Here is a 13,810-nt window from a genome sequence, read left to right as displayed (position 1 = left end):
GATCCTTGGGGCTCTGCCAGGTGACAGCATCGTGGGGCTGGGGGGATGACCTGTGAGTTAGAAAGGATGGGGCCTGTCAGCGGGAATGGAAATTTTGCCTTTCCTCTCAGTGGGCCTAGATTTTGGCCCTAGAAGCTCTTGTTTCGCGTGGTCCAGTCTGCGTCTGTCTCTAGTTTGGCTGTAACACACGAACGGGCTCGCATGCCAGACTAAAGTCAGCTTTCAAAGCCAAATGCGAAGTGGGTAGCTCCATTTTCTAGTTATTTTTTCACAAAACAGCTCTTTCACTCTAAAAGTCCCAGGCAGGTTTATACAGGCGAGATCCTCAGCTTTCGCTGGCGGCGGCTTCTGCTCCAGCAACGCCACCGAAGTCCCCGCTGTGAATAGCCCCTGCCCAGGACCCTGTCACATCCCCATCCTCAAGGGACCCGGTGCCGATTTCTCGCTGACACGTTACTGGAGCAGCGCTCGTTCCTGTCCCCTCCGCGGGACGAAGCGGGGGCGGCTCTGCCCCAGCAGCCCCCCCGCAGCCCCGCGATCGCCGCCCGGCTCGGAGCCTGCGCGGGGCGGCCGCTGCGCGGGGATGCGGCCGCTGCGGGGCGGGGAGCGCGCTGCTCCGCGCCCCCGCAGCCGCGGCTGCTGCTGCACCGGGAACGCAGCGGAAACACAGGTAAGGTGCTTTTGAGTCTTGCTAAATCTAAACACACGTATATAACGGTATTTACAGCGCGTGTGGGGACCAGAATATAAATATCCAGGGTAATCCTTCAACAGAAGAGATTTAAGTCCGTATTTGTCCTTGTTTTTACCCTGTATGGGCTTGTCTGAATGCAAATGTAAGGCAGAGCCGAGAGATCTATTGTTGAAATGCTTTGCCATTCTCAGCTTCTCGGTTTGCATTTAAATCTGCGCTAAATACTTCAGGCACGGGGGCTTTGTGTGGGGGGCTTGGGGACAGGGAGCTGGGATCTGTGCCCCGGTGTGACTGCGGTGCTTGCCAGCACTTATGTTAAATAATGACAATTCAAAGGAGGCAACTTCAAAAGGGCTTTTCAGCGCTCTGCTCCCCTGTCTTGGGGGGTTCTGGCGTCGGTGCCTGCTCGGGGCCCCCCTTGGGTGGGCTGCGGGTCACGGTCCTGCCTCCCCAGGTGCCTCGTTGCTGAGGAGCCCCAGATTTCTTGCATTTGACAGAAACAGGGCACAGAAGGAGATCGGTTTGAGCCTTGCGATGCACCCAGTGCCCTGTTTGCTGGGGTGGCCCTGCTCCCCTCTCTTTTCGAGCAAGACCACAGCTTATCTCTGCCAGAGAAGCAGCGTCATGTCTGCTCCAAAGGAGAGCAGAGCGTTTCTCTTTATCCCGCTCATCCCCACGGGTGAGCACTGGTGTACCCGCTGTGCAAGCGTGTCACCCGTATCCCTGGTGTATGCGGGACGTGAGACAGATCTTGCCAGGTCCTGCTTTATTTCCTCATCTTCTGCATACTCCAGGCTTCACTGTTTTATTTAAGACTGCTTGTTGTTTTAGTAGCACAAGGGACATAATGTCTGTCCACATGGCACGATTTATTGAAGGTTGGAAACACGCCAAGGAGTCTAAATTCAGATGCAACAAGAAGCATGATTCCAGGCAGCAGGCTCCCTTTCTGCACACATCAGGTTTAACAGATATTTCGTGCTCCCTCTGCTGCTGGTTCCTCCCAAAGGGCAGCTCACAATAACCATAGCAGCAAACCTGACTTTTTAATTTGCCGGTATTTGTTTTAGCATCCTTCCTTCCTCTTCATCCCTGAGCGTATCTGTATGGTAGCAGGTTCTGGGGGCTGCTGGGAGAGTCCCTCTGCTGCCTGTCGTGTACCTGAAGTCAGATGCTTGATTGTCATTAGTGGCTGCTGTGGAAACAGGAACAGGACTTCAGTAGCAACAGTAGGAAGAGACATTTTTTCCAGGAGCTAAAAACAGCTCCTTCTCCCCAGACTTCTTTCCAATTTCATGGGTGTAGATGAATCCCTGCTTAGAGTTAACATCTGCCTCCAAGTTGGATGCCAAACCAGAAAGAGCTGTTTCTCAATTCTGATTTGAATCTAGCCCAGCTCTTTCAAACACCTCTCAAAATGGTGGAAAAATACAGGTGATACTTGCAAGATGTAGCAGGGTTTTGAAAAGCTTAAGTCCAAATCCTGCATGTCTTGTTTGCAGTGTTCAGATGGAGCCATGTACAAGTTTGGCCTTGAATTTGAGCCCTGACTGCTGCCTAAATCTAATCCTGCGCCAGCGCATGTTGGTGTTGGGCAGCGAGTGGTTCCCCATCTGCTGCTGGGGCTGTGAGGGGCGAGGGCAGACATTGGTCCCCGAGCCCAGCTCCTGCTTCTGCAGGCACCATCTCCTGTGGTGTCTTCCTGAACATGCTGAGTGTCAATTAGGTTTTTATTTTTCCTTCTGTTATTAGGAAACTGTTCAAGAGACTGTTTGTATTAAAGATGAGAAACTTCCTAATTTCCAGCCAAAGCATGTTCAGGTTCACCCATGCTTTCCTCCCTCCATGTTTTGCCAGTGCTGTTCTTTACTTTGAGCAGATCTTTTTCTGTCTCACCACAATTTCTTCATAGGCTGCAGATGCATCCCGCCCATGTTTGCTGTGTGATCTGGGCCAAATGCTCTTGGGTTTTTCTGGTCCAGCTCTGTGCCAGCCTGCCTGGCTGGAGCATCCTCTCCTGTGCTGAACCTGCATGGGAAGGTCCGTGGCTGGGAAAGGTGGGGCAAACAGACACACAAACGTCTGCTTGAACAGGCTCTTCCTAAGGACACAGCCTCCCCTCGCCAGCAAGACAGAGCTCTGCAATGGGTGGACCTGAGAAAACAAGCAGCTCTGTATGTTAAATTCATACTGGGCTGAGAAGAATTTAATGAGCCTGGGAGCCTGCGTGATGACTTTCCGTGCACAGCGCTGCGATCAGACCAGCTCCATGTCCCTCTGCAGTACAGAGCTGGGTCGTGTGATGCTGGAGGAACCAGTTGCCTCACGTGTGTCAGGCTGGGTGCCCAGAGAGCACGTGTGTGTTCAAAACACGAATGCTGGTGATGTTTTTGGTGCTGCAGGGTGCTCAGGAAACCCGGTTACCCCAGGAGGCCTGAAGGCAGCAGCCGGGGCCCTGACGGGTTGTGTCGAGCTCCCCGATGCTCCATGCAATGAGTGTGGGAGGGATGGGGAGTCACTTGCTACGTGTGGCAGGAGTGGGGGGTTTGCTTCTGAATGTACAGCCTGGATGGGCCTTCCTCACCCTCCCTCTGCACTGCCTGGAAACAGCGCAATCAATACTGCAAAGAAAAGACAAATTAGCATTGGCGGACTTCAGACCTCGAAATACTTCAACACATAGATTTCTGCTGGTGTTACTGTCCTGAAGCAGCCCAGACTTTGCAGTCTGGCCTTGCCTTCCTGCACAGGGGTCCTGCGAGCGTTGCAGTCTGTGCCAGGCTGGGCACAGCTCTGCTCCCACCCACCGCCAGCGTTCCCCGGGACAGCGGCTCTGGAACGGCTCTTGCTGTGGTCCCAAACCCGGCTGGGTCAGTTTGCCTGTTTCTGCAGGTTCTTGAGCTGCTGCCTGGCTTATGGATGGGTCTGGCCTTTGAGACCAAGCTGGGTTTTGTGGGAAGCTGCTCTTTAAGGCATTGAGTTACACACTTCCTTTTACTTTAGCAGCACCATGAAGGGGAGAAAATACTGTTAAAAATATTCCATGCACTGAGTCAGAGTTAATTCGGACACTGCTTTCCTTTGCTTTGTACATTGAGGCTGATGATATGCACAGCGTGTTCTTCCTGCCAGGACAAAATCTAATATTTCTGGGTGCCCACAACCTTCCTTAGAATCATAATAGAAAGATGAATACCGTCAGCATGCCGCATGCAATATTAAAGCACTCGTGATGCAATCAGTCTCTCTTAGCCTCAGTAACAAAGGAAAGAATTACGCTGTCCTTCCTGGGCATAATTCTGCTCCGTGGTGTGGGCTCTGACTGCCGGCAGATGGCCCGCTGCCCAGCCAGACCGTCCTGTGCCCGCGCTGGGGGTGCGATGGAGCGGCTGAAACTTGGGCACCTCTCCTGTGCGCTGTGCCCTGGGAGCTGCAAATGCTCCAGGGGAGTCTGGGTTTATTAATTGGCTCGTTAACAGCATGGCTTGCTGCCCCAGCTGCTGCTCCCTGTCCCCGCTGTCACCAGTGCGGCGGGGGCTGCTTGCCGGCGTGGGGCAGGGCGATGGGAGCTCCTGGTTCAGGCAGGTGCCCTGAGAAATTTGAATTTTGTCTGGTGCAGATGGTACCAAGGAGACATCCTCCCCCAGGCCTTTGTTTCTTAATTTTGACTGGTCAGTTATGATTTGGCTGTGCCTGCTCTGAAGGGAGGAGGGTTTATTTTTCCTTTTGTTTCTGAGCCCAACTGTGCAAAATACCTTGCGGGGGAGAGGGGAAGTGAGAAAATGTCATTGCAGACAAACTATTTCTGGATGTGCTCCCATGCGGGTGAGGTGGTGCTGAGCGGAGGGAGGCTGGTGGCCTCCGGGAGTTGCAGTTGAGTCCTTGGTATGTGTTTAACCTTGTTCAAGTGCTGTTTGTCACCTGTATCTGGTGGTCCCTGCAGCCCTGAGGGTGCCTGGCAGCGGGGGAGCAGGGAGAGCTCCGCTTCAGCCCCCACCAGCCACGCGTACCCCCGGGCACTGGTCCCACAGCGGGGTGAGGTGGGATTTGTGCTGGGACTGCCCTGCACCCCTCCTGGGCAGTGGGACATGGGGACAATGTCCCTATGGCTGCAGCAAGGTCCTGCCCTGCTGGGCTCCGAAATCCCATGGCGGGTGTGTGAATCTGTGTGAATCGCAGTAGAGCTGGGCAGAAATCAACTGGTACAAGTGTTAGAAAGACGTGACCTGGGGGAAGATGAAGTGAGAGGATAACGTCACCCTGCTGTTGGTGCAGAGCTTTGACACAGAGCATGCAGGCCAGAAGCAAATGTTCTCAAAGCAGGTGTCTGCTCCAAATATTTCATGGTACCTAAATTATGGCTTTGAAGCCTGCAGCATTTGGGGGATTTTATTTTATTTTATTTTATTTTTAAATGATGTCCTTAGGAGCTCTAAAATGCAAAGGATTTCCATCATTTCATGCCTGTAAGGAGAGAGATGGCTGTGGGCTGAAAAGTAGGAGTAGAAATAGCTGGATTTCAAGCTTTTTCCCTGGAATTGAGCGATTTCTCCCTCCAGCCCCCTATCCCCCCCTCCTTCTTTCACATATCAGACAGAATCCAATGTCTCTCCGTTTAAGGCTGCTGGGTGCTTGGATGGGAGTCTGACCCCTGTGGGTGCCAAGCGCTGGACTGAACGTTGCTGAGTCCCGCCGGAGCCCCGCGGTGCCGCATCAGGGGATGTTTTCTGTGTGCACCAGGTGATATTTTAACTCACCGGAGCAGGAGGTGAGTGTTCGAGTAGCCAAACCGGTAGGACCGTGGCAGCTGGAGGCTTTCAGCTGATGCGGGGACGGCTGCCTGGGGGGCTTGGTGACTGATGTAAGCTCATACCCAGCTAGAGGTCAGCATTTCCATTTAAATGGGATTGCTGCAGCCTGCCTGTTACAGGACCACGGGGTTTTTGCTGTGGCCAGGCTGCAGATGGAGGGTTTGATGTTATGGAGCTTCTGGGGGACTGGAGGAGAGAAAACCTGTGTGTGGCAGCTGCTCGGGGCTGGGATGAGATGTCTCACAGGGGATCTGTTTGCCACAATGGGATTTTTGCTTATTGAGTTTTAATGCTTTTAGTGAGATGTCCTATGAAATACACTGGCAGGTCAGTCAGAGGATCCCCTGCCACGGAGCCAGCCTGGTGCAGTGGATGCAGCCCGGTCATTTGGGGACAGCCAGGAGCAGAGCCACCCCAGGAGGGACACCTCAGCATTGCCACTGGTGACATCTGCACTGGGTCGTGGTGGCCGGGCAGGCGCGGCGGATGCAGCCCCATGGCATGATGCTGGTGGGCGACGCTGTGCCCATGGCTCAGTGTGCTGCCCATGCAACCCTGTCTGTGGCTCCTGCCACTCGGAGAAATACGATATTTGCAGCGTAAGGTTGTGAAAAGCCTCAGGCCACAAAAAAAAAAAAAAAAAAGGAAATGACTTTTCTGGTGTTTGTATGTGTGTGTACATGCGCTTCTGCGCTGGGGACAGCTGAGCAGGAGGTGCTGGGTCCCCCTAGCACAGCGCGGGCAGGAAGCACCCGCCGTGCTGTTCTCGGCACAGCTGGCACGCGGTGCTGCCGGCTCCGTCACCGCATCCCCCGTGGCCGGAGCGCCCCGGCAGCACCGCGCCACTGCCATGTTCCAGAGAAAGCGCAGCGTCTCCTTCGGCGGCTATGGCTGGTGGGTGCCTTTCCTTTCCTCTCTGTCCCCCTCACTGCCAGGACCGCAGTGCTGTGCCAGGAGCTTTTCTTCCCTCCACGGCTCAAAGGAGGAACCACCACGATGCTGAGCCCCGGTGAGCCCCTCGTGAGCCCCGTGGGTGCTGAGTGCTGAGGCACCTCCTGGGGCTCGTGGTGGGCTCCCATGGGCATGTCCCTTGCAAGAGCATCTCGTGCCTCTGCCCCCGCTCCTTCCGTTGTTGCGGACCTGCCACCCGCTCTCCCTCTGCCCAGGCAGCAATGCGCACGGCCGCCTTCGGCACCTCGTGGCACGTGCGGTGAGGTCCCACCTGGTTCATGGCAGGTTCCTGTGCCCGTCGGTGCCTCCCTGAGTCACTCCTGCACCGTCTGTCCTCGGCAGAGTGCCGCGGCTGCCGCCTGCACCCTGGGCTCAGCGGGACTGTTTGCTGCTGGTGTTCCTGCCCTCCCAGACGTGTCCATCTGTAGGGAAATAGTTTAAGCAAGTGGCACTGTTCTCCCTCTGCCCTTCCTCTAGTTTCCCTCACTCTAAGGTATTTTATGCCCATTCTGAGTCTGTGCTGTGTGATTGCGATCAGCCCGTGGGAACTGATGGCCAAATCGGCAATTCTGTACTGATTTTGGCTGTTTGGCACAGGGGCAGAGGGTCCTTCTGCTGTCCCCTGCCTGTGTGGCTGGGGCTGGGCAGCCGGGAGCACTGGGGTTTGGGGAAGGGCTTGTGCCCGTGGGCTTGGAGCTGCTTGAAACCTGCTGGGGAAGTGCTGAGTAACTGGGATGGGTGTGGGAGAGCAGAAAACTCATCAAGAGCTTCAGCAAAGTCTCCTGGGAACAGAAGCACCTTACTGATGCCATGTGTTTTGTCTGAGCTGGATCTTTTTTCTTTTTGTAAAAATGGGAAGGAAGCACTCTGATAAACTTCTGTACAAATAAGCTTTGTGAAATGTGGGCTCGTTTTGTGGCAGAGAGAAATGGCAGCTCTGGGGCAGCTGCTGTTGGGAGCGGTGGCTCCGGGTCCAAACCGTGCCGGGCACATCCCGGGAGCTGCGGGTGGCTCCCGCGGGGACGGGGACAGGAGCGCGGGGCAGGGCTGTCACCTGCCTGGCAGGGGCATTTGGGGCCGCCTGGGCTTTGCTCAGTTGTTTTCCTTCTGCACTTTGGCAGTTGCAGGGTAAAGATAACCACGAGCCCGAGCGTTGCGCAGGAAAAGTGTGGTCTGCTGGCTGTTGGGACACTGTGCTGCCATCGCGGTCCAGGCAGGGCATGTGGGCTGTGGGCTTCCCTTTAAATCTGTCGACACTGGGGTCTGCACAGGGAGACAGACCCGGCGTGTGGGGAGTCCTGTTCTCTGTGCTCTGTGGGGGGACCTCCCCAGTGGGGCTGCTGCTCGCTGGGCAAGTCACCCCTTGCAGTCGTGTGTCACCCAGGGAGCAGCACACACAGCTGGGAAAAGGCTTCCCCGGGTGCTTACGGGAAAGGGAGAGACCTGCTGCAGCCCTGTACCTGCATCTGCATCTTGTCACAGCCGCCTGGCCGTGGCGACACACGCCCTTCCTGTGGGGACCGCGCGCGGGGTGCCAGGCACACCCCGCCACCGCCCCTGCGCCTGCAGCCGCCGTTCCCAGCCCCGTGCTGGGGGGAAAATCGGGTTTTTGTTCTGTCTGCCCGCCTGCTGCCAGCGAGGTCCCGGGAGCACCACGCTTGTCCCGGGGCGGCAGCTGTGGTGCTGCTGCTCTTGGACGTAGGGATGCACGTGGGGGGTGATGCGGGGGTGTGGGGTGTGCCCCCAGGAGCTGCCCCCCCCGCCCACACCCCGGCCCGGCTCCACGGCCCCGGTGACCGATGTGTGTGCCAGTTGCCTCCTGCCGGGCCATGGGCACCCAGCAGCGTGGGCTGCTGGTGGCGGGGTGCGGGTGACCCCCGCTCTGCTGCGCTGCAGGGCTCAGGGAGCCCCAGGGCTGCGCTGGGAGAGGCCGATGGGGCGTGGGGTGTTTCACTTCACCCCACCTCGGGAGTGGGTGCAGGGCAGGGCCTGACGAAGCGGCTCTAAACTTAGTCATATCGCAATTGCGGTTTCCCTTGCGGAGGGTTTTCTTTCTCGTGTTTCGTTTTGTTTTCGTTTTTTTTTCCAATTGCCTCTTTTTAAAATTTTCCCTCCAAGAAGCCAAATAACATCAACTGATTTTTATTTCCTGTGGTTCCAGATGAAGCTGCTCGGTGCCACTTCGGCACGGGCAGGAGTTGCTACACCGCCCACTGTCCCTTTGGCTCACTGGCATCTGCCACCGAGTCTGGCAACAGCTATTTACACCAGCACGCTTTAATGTTCAGCTTGATTTAATGATCAACAGGGCCTGTGGACAGGCTTGTTAAGTATTAAGTGACAATAGCAGGTGCCCAGGGTCTATTTTTAGGAGCAGCGGCGTGCTGGCGCTCCGGAGGAGGAGCACGGAGCTGATTGGGGAAATGCCTGGGATGGAGCTGCCGGGGGCTTTGTGAGCACGATGTCGGTCTGAGCAGGAGGGACCCGGGAAGGGTGATGGCGAGGGCAGGAGGTCGAGCTGGGGACACCCCCGCCATGGGGAGCAGGGACACCCCGTGGGGGTTCCCGTCTGCCCGGCGCTGGCTCCGCTGGTGGCACAGCGTGCCAGGGATCGTCCCCGCCGTGTCACCATGGGTACAGCCTGCTCCCGATGGAGAAGTTCAGCTTGGCAGCATAAATCTGCAAGTAGAGGGGAAACTGCATTTCTGCAGCCTCGCCGTGGCCTCTGCGATCACAGTGAGAAACAACTCTGTGTGCGGTTTGGGGTTTTTTTGGTGTTTGTTTTATTTTTTGAGAGATGTAGAATTTATTCTATGTGGCAGATAACAGAGCATTTGCAATGACTGCCAAAAGACATAATTTTGTATTTTGAGACATTGCTATGATTTGCATTAATTACATTGATATGACTCTAACCATAATGATTCTGTGGAGGTTGGCACTTATTATTGGTGCCAAATAAATAAGTGAAGTGACTGGGGCTTCTGGCCCCACGGCAGCCGGCCGGGCTGGGAGCGATGGGGCAGCTCTGTGTTCCCTGTCCAGGGCTCTCGGCACGTGCGTGGGTGCTCGCTGTGGGTACAGGGTACGTAACAGGGTAAATCCCTGGCTGCTGCTGAGTGGGGACAGTTTTACTTGCTTCCAGGCTTAAGTTTGGGTTAGATTTTGGTTGGGTTTGTTTTCTGGTCAAGCCTTTCTGTAGTGATCATCATGTCAGCCAGAGCAACGGCACCTCCGAAGGAGATGCTGTGGGGGGTGCCAGCAGCCCCGGTACCCATGTCGGGGGGACAGCCCTCCCGTCTGCGCCCGAGTAACCCGCTCCTCTGCTTCCTCCCCAGGATCGACAAGACGATGCTCGCCAGCCTGAAGATCAAGTGAGTACTCGCACTCTTCTCTCGTTCAGAGCGGTTTCTGTGTGAGATGTGCAGTGTGAGCGATGGCTTTGTGCGTGGAGGACGCGTTCGTGTAGCTGGGCTGTCCTGGTTCCAGCTCCGGGCAGCGGCACTGGGCTACACTGAGCTGCTGGCTGTAAATTCTGTGAAGCCTGGGGGTTTTCATTTTGGTTTTGAATCCTGCAGTCTGGAAAGAGGTGGTGTCGGTGGGATAAGGGTGCCTGTGCCGTTACTGAGCTCCTGCTCCCATGCTGCACAACCAGGGAACTGATCGCTTCCCTCGCGCCGCGGTGGATCCTCTCCGGTGTCCAGATAAGCTCCCCAAGTCAGAGGTTTTCCATTGCAAGCACATGTGCGGCTCTGGCACTACCAGTGTAACCGTGTGCTAATATAGAAATATTCTGGCTAAGCTTCCCCTGAGCTCAGGTAATGTGCGTAACGGCTCATGTGGTCTCCCTCTATAATCATCACTTGTGCAAATTATTCATTAATGGAAAAGTATATAGAGAGCCTCAGGGGCACCTGAATGAGCCTGCAAGTGCCTGCTGGAAACAGCACAACAGAAACGCTGCTTCTGAGCTCCTTGCTCAGGGTTTTGCTGAACTAATGAGAAGTTTAAAACAACGTTTACCACTTTTGGGAGGGGAGGGAAATCTCCGTAGACTTTCCTTTTCCTGTGGAGCTGAGAAGGATTTAACTGCTCCTTGTACTCTGCCGTACGCTGTGCCCTGATTTTGTTTCAGGTCCCACGCAGCAATTCTGTGGCAGAAATACCATTTGACCTCCTTTCCCCACTGTACTGGGCAGCTGGGCTCGCTGCCGTGGGTGCACTGGGGCCAGGGTGAGGGTCTGGGGCCGCGTTTCTCTGTCTCCCTCCTGCCCCGGCCAGCGGAGGGTTTTGCTCAGGGAGATCGATGAACATCCAGTGGAGCAGTTTTATCCCCACTATTAGCAGCTGATGCTTTCTGCAGCCTCATAGCGCTTCTGCTTTGTGGACAGATTGCTTCATTAAATGGTTCTGTAATTGAGGCCCAGCCAGAGCCACATCAGATTTCTGTAAAAGCTTTAAAAAAAAAAAAAAAGTTTTGGTTTTCTAACACCCTCTTATTATTGCTTATTATTAGCCTTCTGGCTAAGACATCAGGCGTAGGCAATTTTCTTTGCCTGTGTAACTTGTTAACAAAAAGACAAGCTGCTTTCTGCAAGCCAAAGAGCCCTTCATGAGCCTTGTGCACGCTGCAAACATCGATATTGACTTGCAGAAACATGGCAGGGGAGGAATAGTGCGTGGTGGTGATGCGGCCCGGAGCTTTTGGCTGCAGAGCAGGTCCCCGGCAGTGGGGAGGCTGCAACAGCCCCCGCTGCGGTGACCCCTCATGCTCGGGGCGAGGGCTGTTTGCTGGGGTGGCAGCAAGTGCCCTGTCCTGGGGAGGCGGGAGCAGCGGGCGGTGTGTCCCAGCGGGCTCTGGCGGGTGAGAGCAAAAGCTGGATCTTGCACAAAGCTGGTGTTTGGTGAAACTGAGCGCGGCAGAGCCCGAGACTGCGGGATGCTCCCCTGTGGCTGCTGCTCTTGTCAGTCTTTGTGATAAACTCACACACGCAGGTGGCACCAGAGGATCAAAGCACTCTTCCCTCTGTCTTCTCTCCTTTTTCTTTTCTACTTTGGGTTTCATTAGTTCCTATGGTAACCACGAGTGTGTCTGAGGGACTCGGAACCAGAGAGATGGAGTAGATGTTGCAGAGTGGGAGTGTCGTGGGGAGGCGATGGAAGGGGAGCCCTGGCATCGCGGTCGGGGGTCAGTGCACCCCGTTAGCGACAGGTGCACGGGGAGGTACCGGGGCTGCACGCAGGCAGGGAATACTGCAGAGGACTGAGCATCCCCGCGCGCTGCTGCTGCACGGCCACGTTCCCTGCTCGGCCCCAGCATACCCAGGAAGCTGCGGTGAGCTGGGCTTGGGCTCTGCCCGGGGAGCTGTGCCCGTGCCCTGCCTGGCGCTGGGGCTCTCCAGTGCAGAGCTGCTGTGCCCAGTCCCACCACTCTGGGTTTAACTGTGCTGCTGGCGATGGGCCGTCCCTGGCTCTCAAACCCGCTGTTCCGGGGCAGGGGAGGCTGAGTTTGGGGCTGTGGGGGTGGCTGTGGGCTGCTTGGGGTGCTGGGGCTGCACCTAGGGCCTTGCACAGTGCCCAGAGGCAGTGCGTAGGGATGGGAAGTTTGCGAGAGGGCTTGGAAATACTCTGCTGGCTGTTTTTTGGGGGTGCGTGTCCCCAGGGAGGTGGCAGGAGCTGGTGCTGGGGTGCTCAGGTGCCAGGAGAGGGGCTGGGGCTGTGACAGTGACCGGGGCCAGTCCCAGGGTGCGGGGTGGAGACCGGGGCGCTTGGGCAGTAACTGGGATTTGGCATGGGCGTGTGTTAGGGGTTTTTTTTATTCCTTACCCGCCTCATGGGAAAGTGCTGGGGGCAGCAGACCCCCCCGGGCTGGCAAAAGGGGCGTCATGTCCAGAAGCAGCTCTCCCAACCCTGGCTGGTGCTGGCATTTCCCAGTGCCATGGGAAGTCCCTGCAGAAAGGCAGCAGCACCTGTGGGATCATGGGGTGCTCCTGGGGTGCTCTTCGAGGCACAGCTTCGCACAGAGCTTGTAAAACGTGGTGGACTTTGAGGTCAGGTCACACTGCCAGGCAAGGGAAGAGCTGAGCCAGATGGCAGCTGAAGCCACTTCCTGAGCAGGGAGGTCACGCTGGAGGAAACATCAGCCTGCCAGAGGATCTTTGCATATCAAAAATCAGCCCGAACCAGTGGGTTTGCCTCTGGAGTTTTTGTTCTCACAGCCACCCTCTGCTAACCCCAGCACACGGTGAGTGCAGGGACCCCCGAGGGAGCAAGCAGGGACCCCGAGCCCCGCTGCCTTGGGAAGCCCTTGTACTGGGGACGCTGCAAGTGGGAAGGTGTGATGGGCACACACCCCTGGGGACCTTCCTCTGATGGGGACAAGCCCACGGGGATGAACCCGTGGGGACCTTCCTCCTCCATGCAGCCGGACTCCCCAGGAATGAGCTGCTGGCGTGACACCCCGTGCCGGCGGTCAGACAGCCCTTTGCCGGCTGCTGCCTCCTCAGCCCTCTGCACTCCGGTCATGCTCTTTCTGGTGTCATCAGGAGGATGTACTGAGCAACCACTGAGTATTTAATTTTTTTTTTTAAATCAATAAATAATAAGACCCTCCTTCAGGCAGAGAGTCACCTCTTGCTTTAGCCTTGTAAAGCAAAACCAGCAATGGAATGATCACATCTCTGTGAAACAGAGGAGCCTTGTACACCAGTTACTGCGAGTCAGTGTGTGTACAGCTAAAACTCGCATGAAAGAGCATGTGATGCTCATCTGATGATGGGAATGATGGTGGAAGATAAAGGTGGGAAGAGAAGAAAGATTTACTTGACCTTCGTAAAATGAGCTGTGTCCAGTTCGAGGGTCTTTAATATTTGATGGGCCAGAGCCGAGTTAATGGGAAGATGTGGGAATGATTGAGCTTCTTGGCGGCAGCTGCAGGAACTGTTGCAGTAATCTTGGAGCTTTGTGCTGAGGTCTTGTGAAGACAAGGTCTGGAGAGCAGATTGTGCCTAAGTAAATTCCTTTGACTTTATTACCACCTTGTAAAACGGGTAATTGTTTGCAAATGCATATTTTGCAGCTATACTTCAGCTGTAGTAGCATATGCGTTGCACTACAAAGTAAACACTATCGGAAGTGTGGCAGAGCAGCCGTCAGCAGCGTGTGGGGCAGGCGGGCAGGTTTCCCATGGAATTTGATTCGGAACTGCTTGTCTCGGGGCTGCCGGTGCCCCCGCAGCGCCCCAGCCCATGCTGTTACCTCGGCGCTGGAGCCGTGATGCAAGAGCAGAACCGAGCGCAGGGGCTGGGGTGCAAGGGACACCCGGGGCTTGCAGCAAAGCCCAAAGGTGCCAGCG

At 55.9% G+C, this 13,810-nt stretch overlaps 1 protein-coding gene across 6 annotated transcripts in view; it reads left to right on the top strand.

Annotated features, from left to right (window-relative positions):
* Nucleotides 1-8,899: 8,899 nt before the first annotated feature.
* The window catches only part of RAP1GAP2 (RAP1 GTPase activating protein 2), a 41,808-nt gene continuing 36,897 nt past the window's right edge, over nt 8,900-13,810 (top strand). For 5 of the 6 annotated variants that reach the window (XR_010607127.1, XR_010607126.1, XM_065646849.1 and 2 more), the window contains exons 1-2: nt 8,900-9,209; nt 9,795-9,830. Coding sequence is in view for 4 of the 6 variants with exons in the window: in XM_065646849.1 (XP_065502921.1) it covers nt 8,953-9,209; nt 9,795-9,830 (293 nt within the window). In the remaining 2 variants the exon portion in view is untranslated. The remainder of the gene's footprint in view (nt 9,210-9,794; nt 9,831-13,810) is intronic. The other variant, XM_065646851.1, reaches the window with a different exon arrangement.

This window comes from Caloenas nicobarica, chromosome 17 (genome assembly GCF_036013445.1).
Source record: "Caloenas nicobarica isolate bCalNic1 chromosome 17, bCalNic1.hap1, whole genome shotgun sequence".
In the NCBI taxonomy this organism is placed as follows: domain Eukaryota; kingdom Metazoa; phylum Chordata; class Aves; order Columbiformes; family Columbidae; genus Caloenas; species Caloenas nicobarica.
Note: the sequence above shows the minus strand (reverse complement) of the source record. Positions and strands in the feature narration are given on the sequence as shown.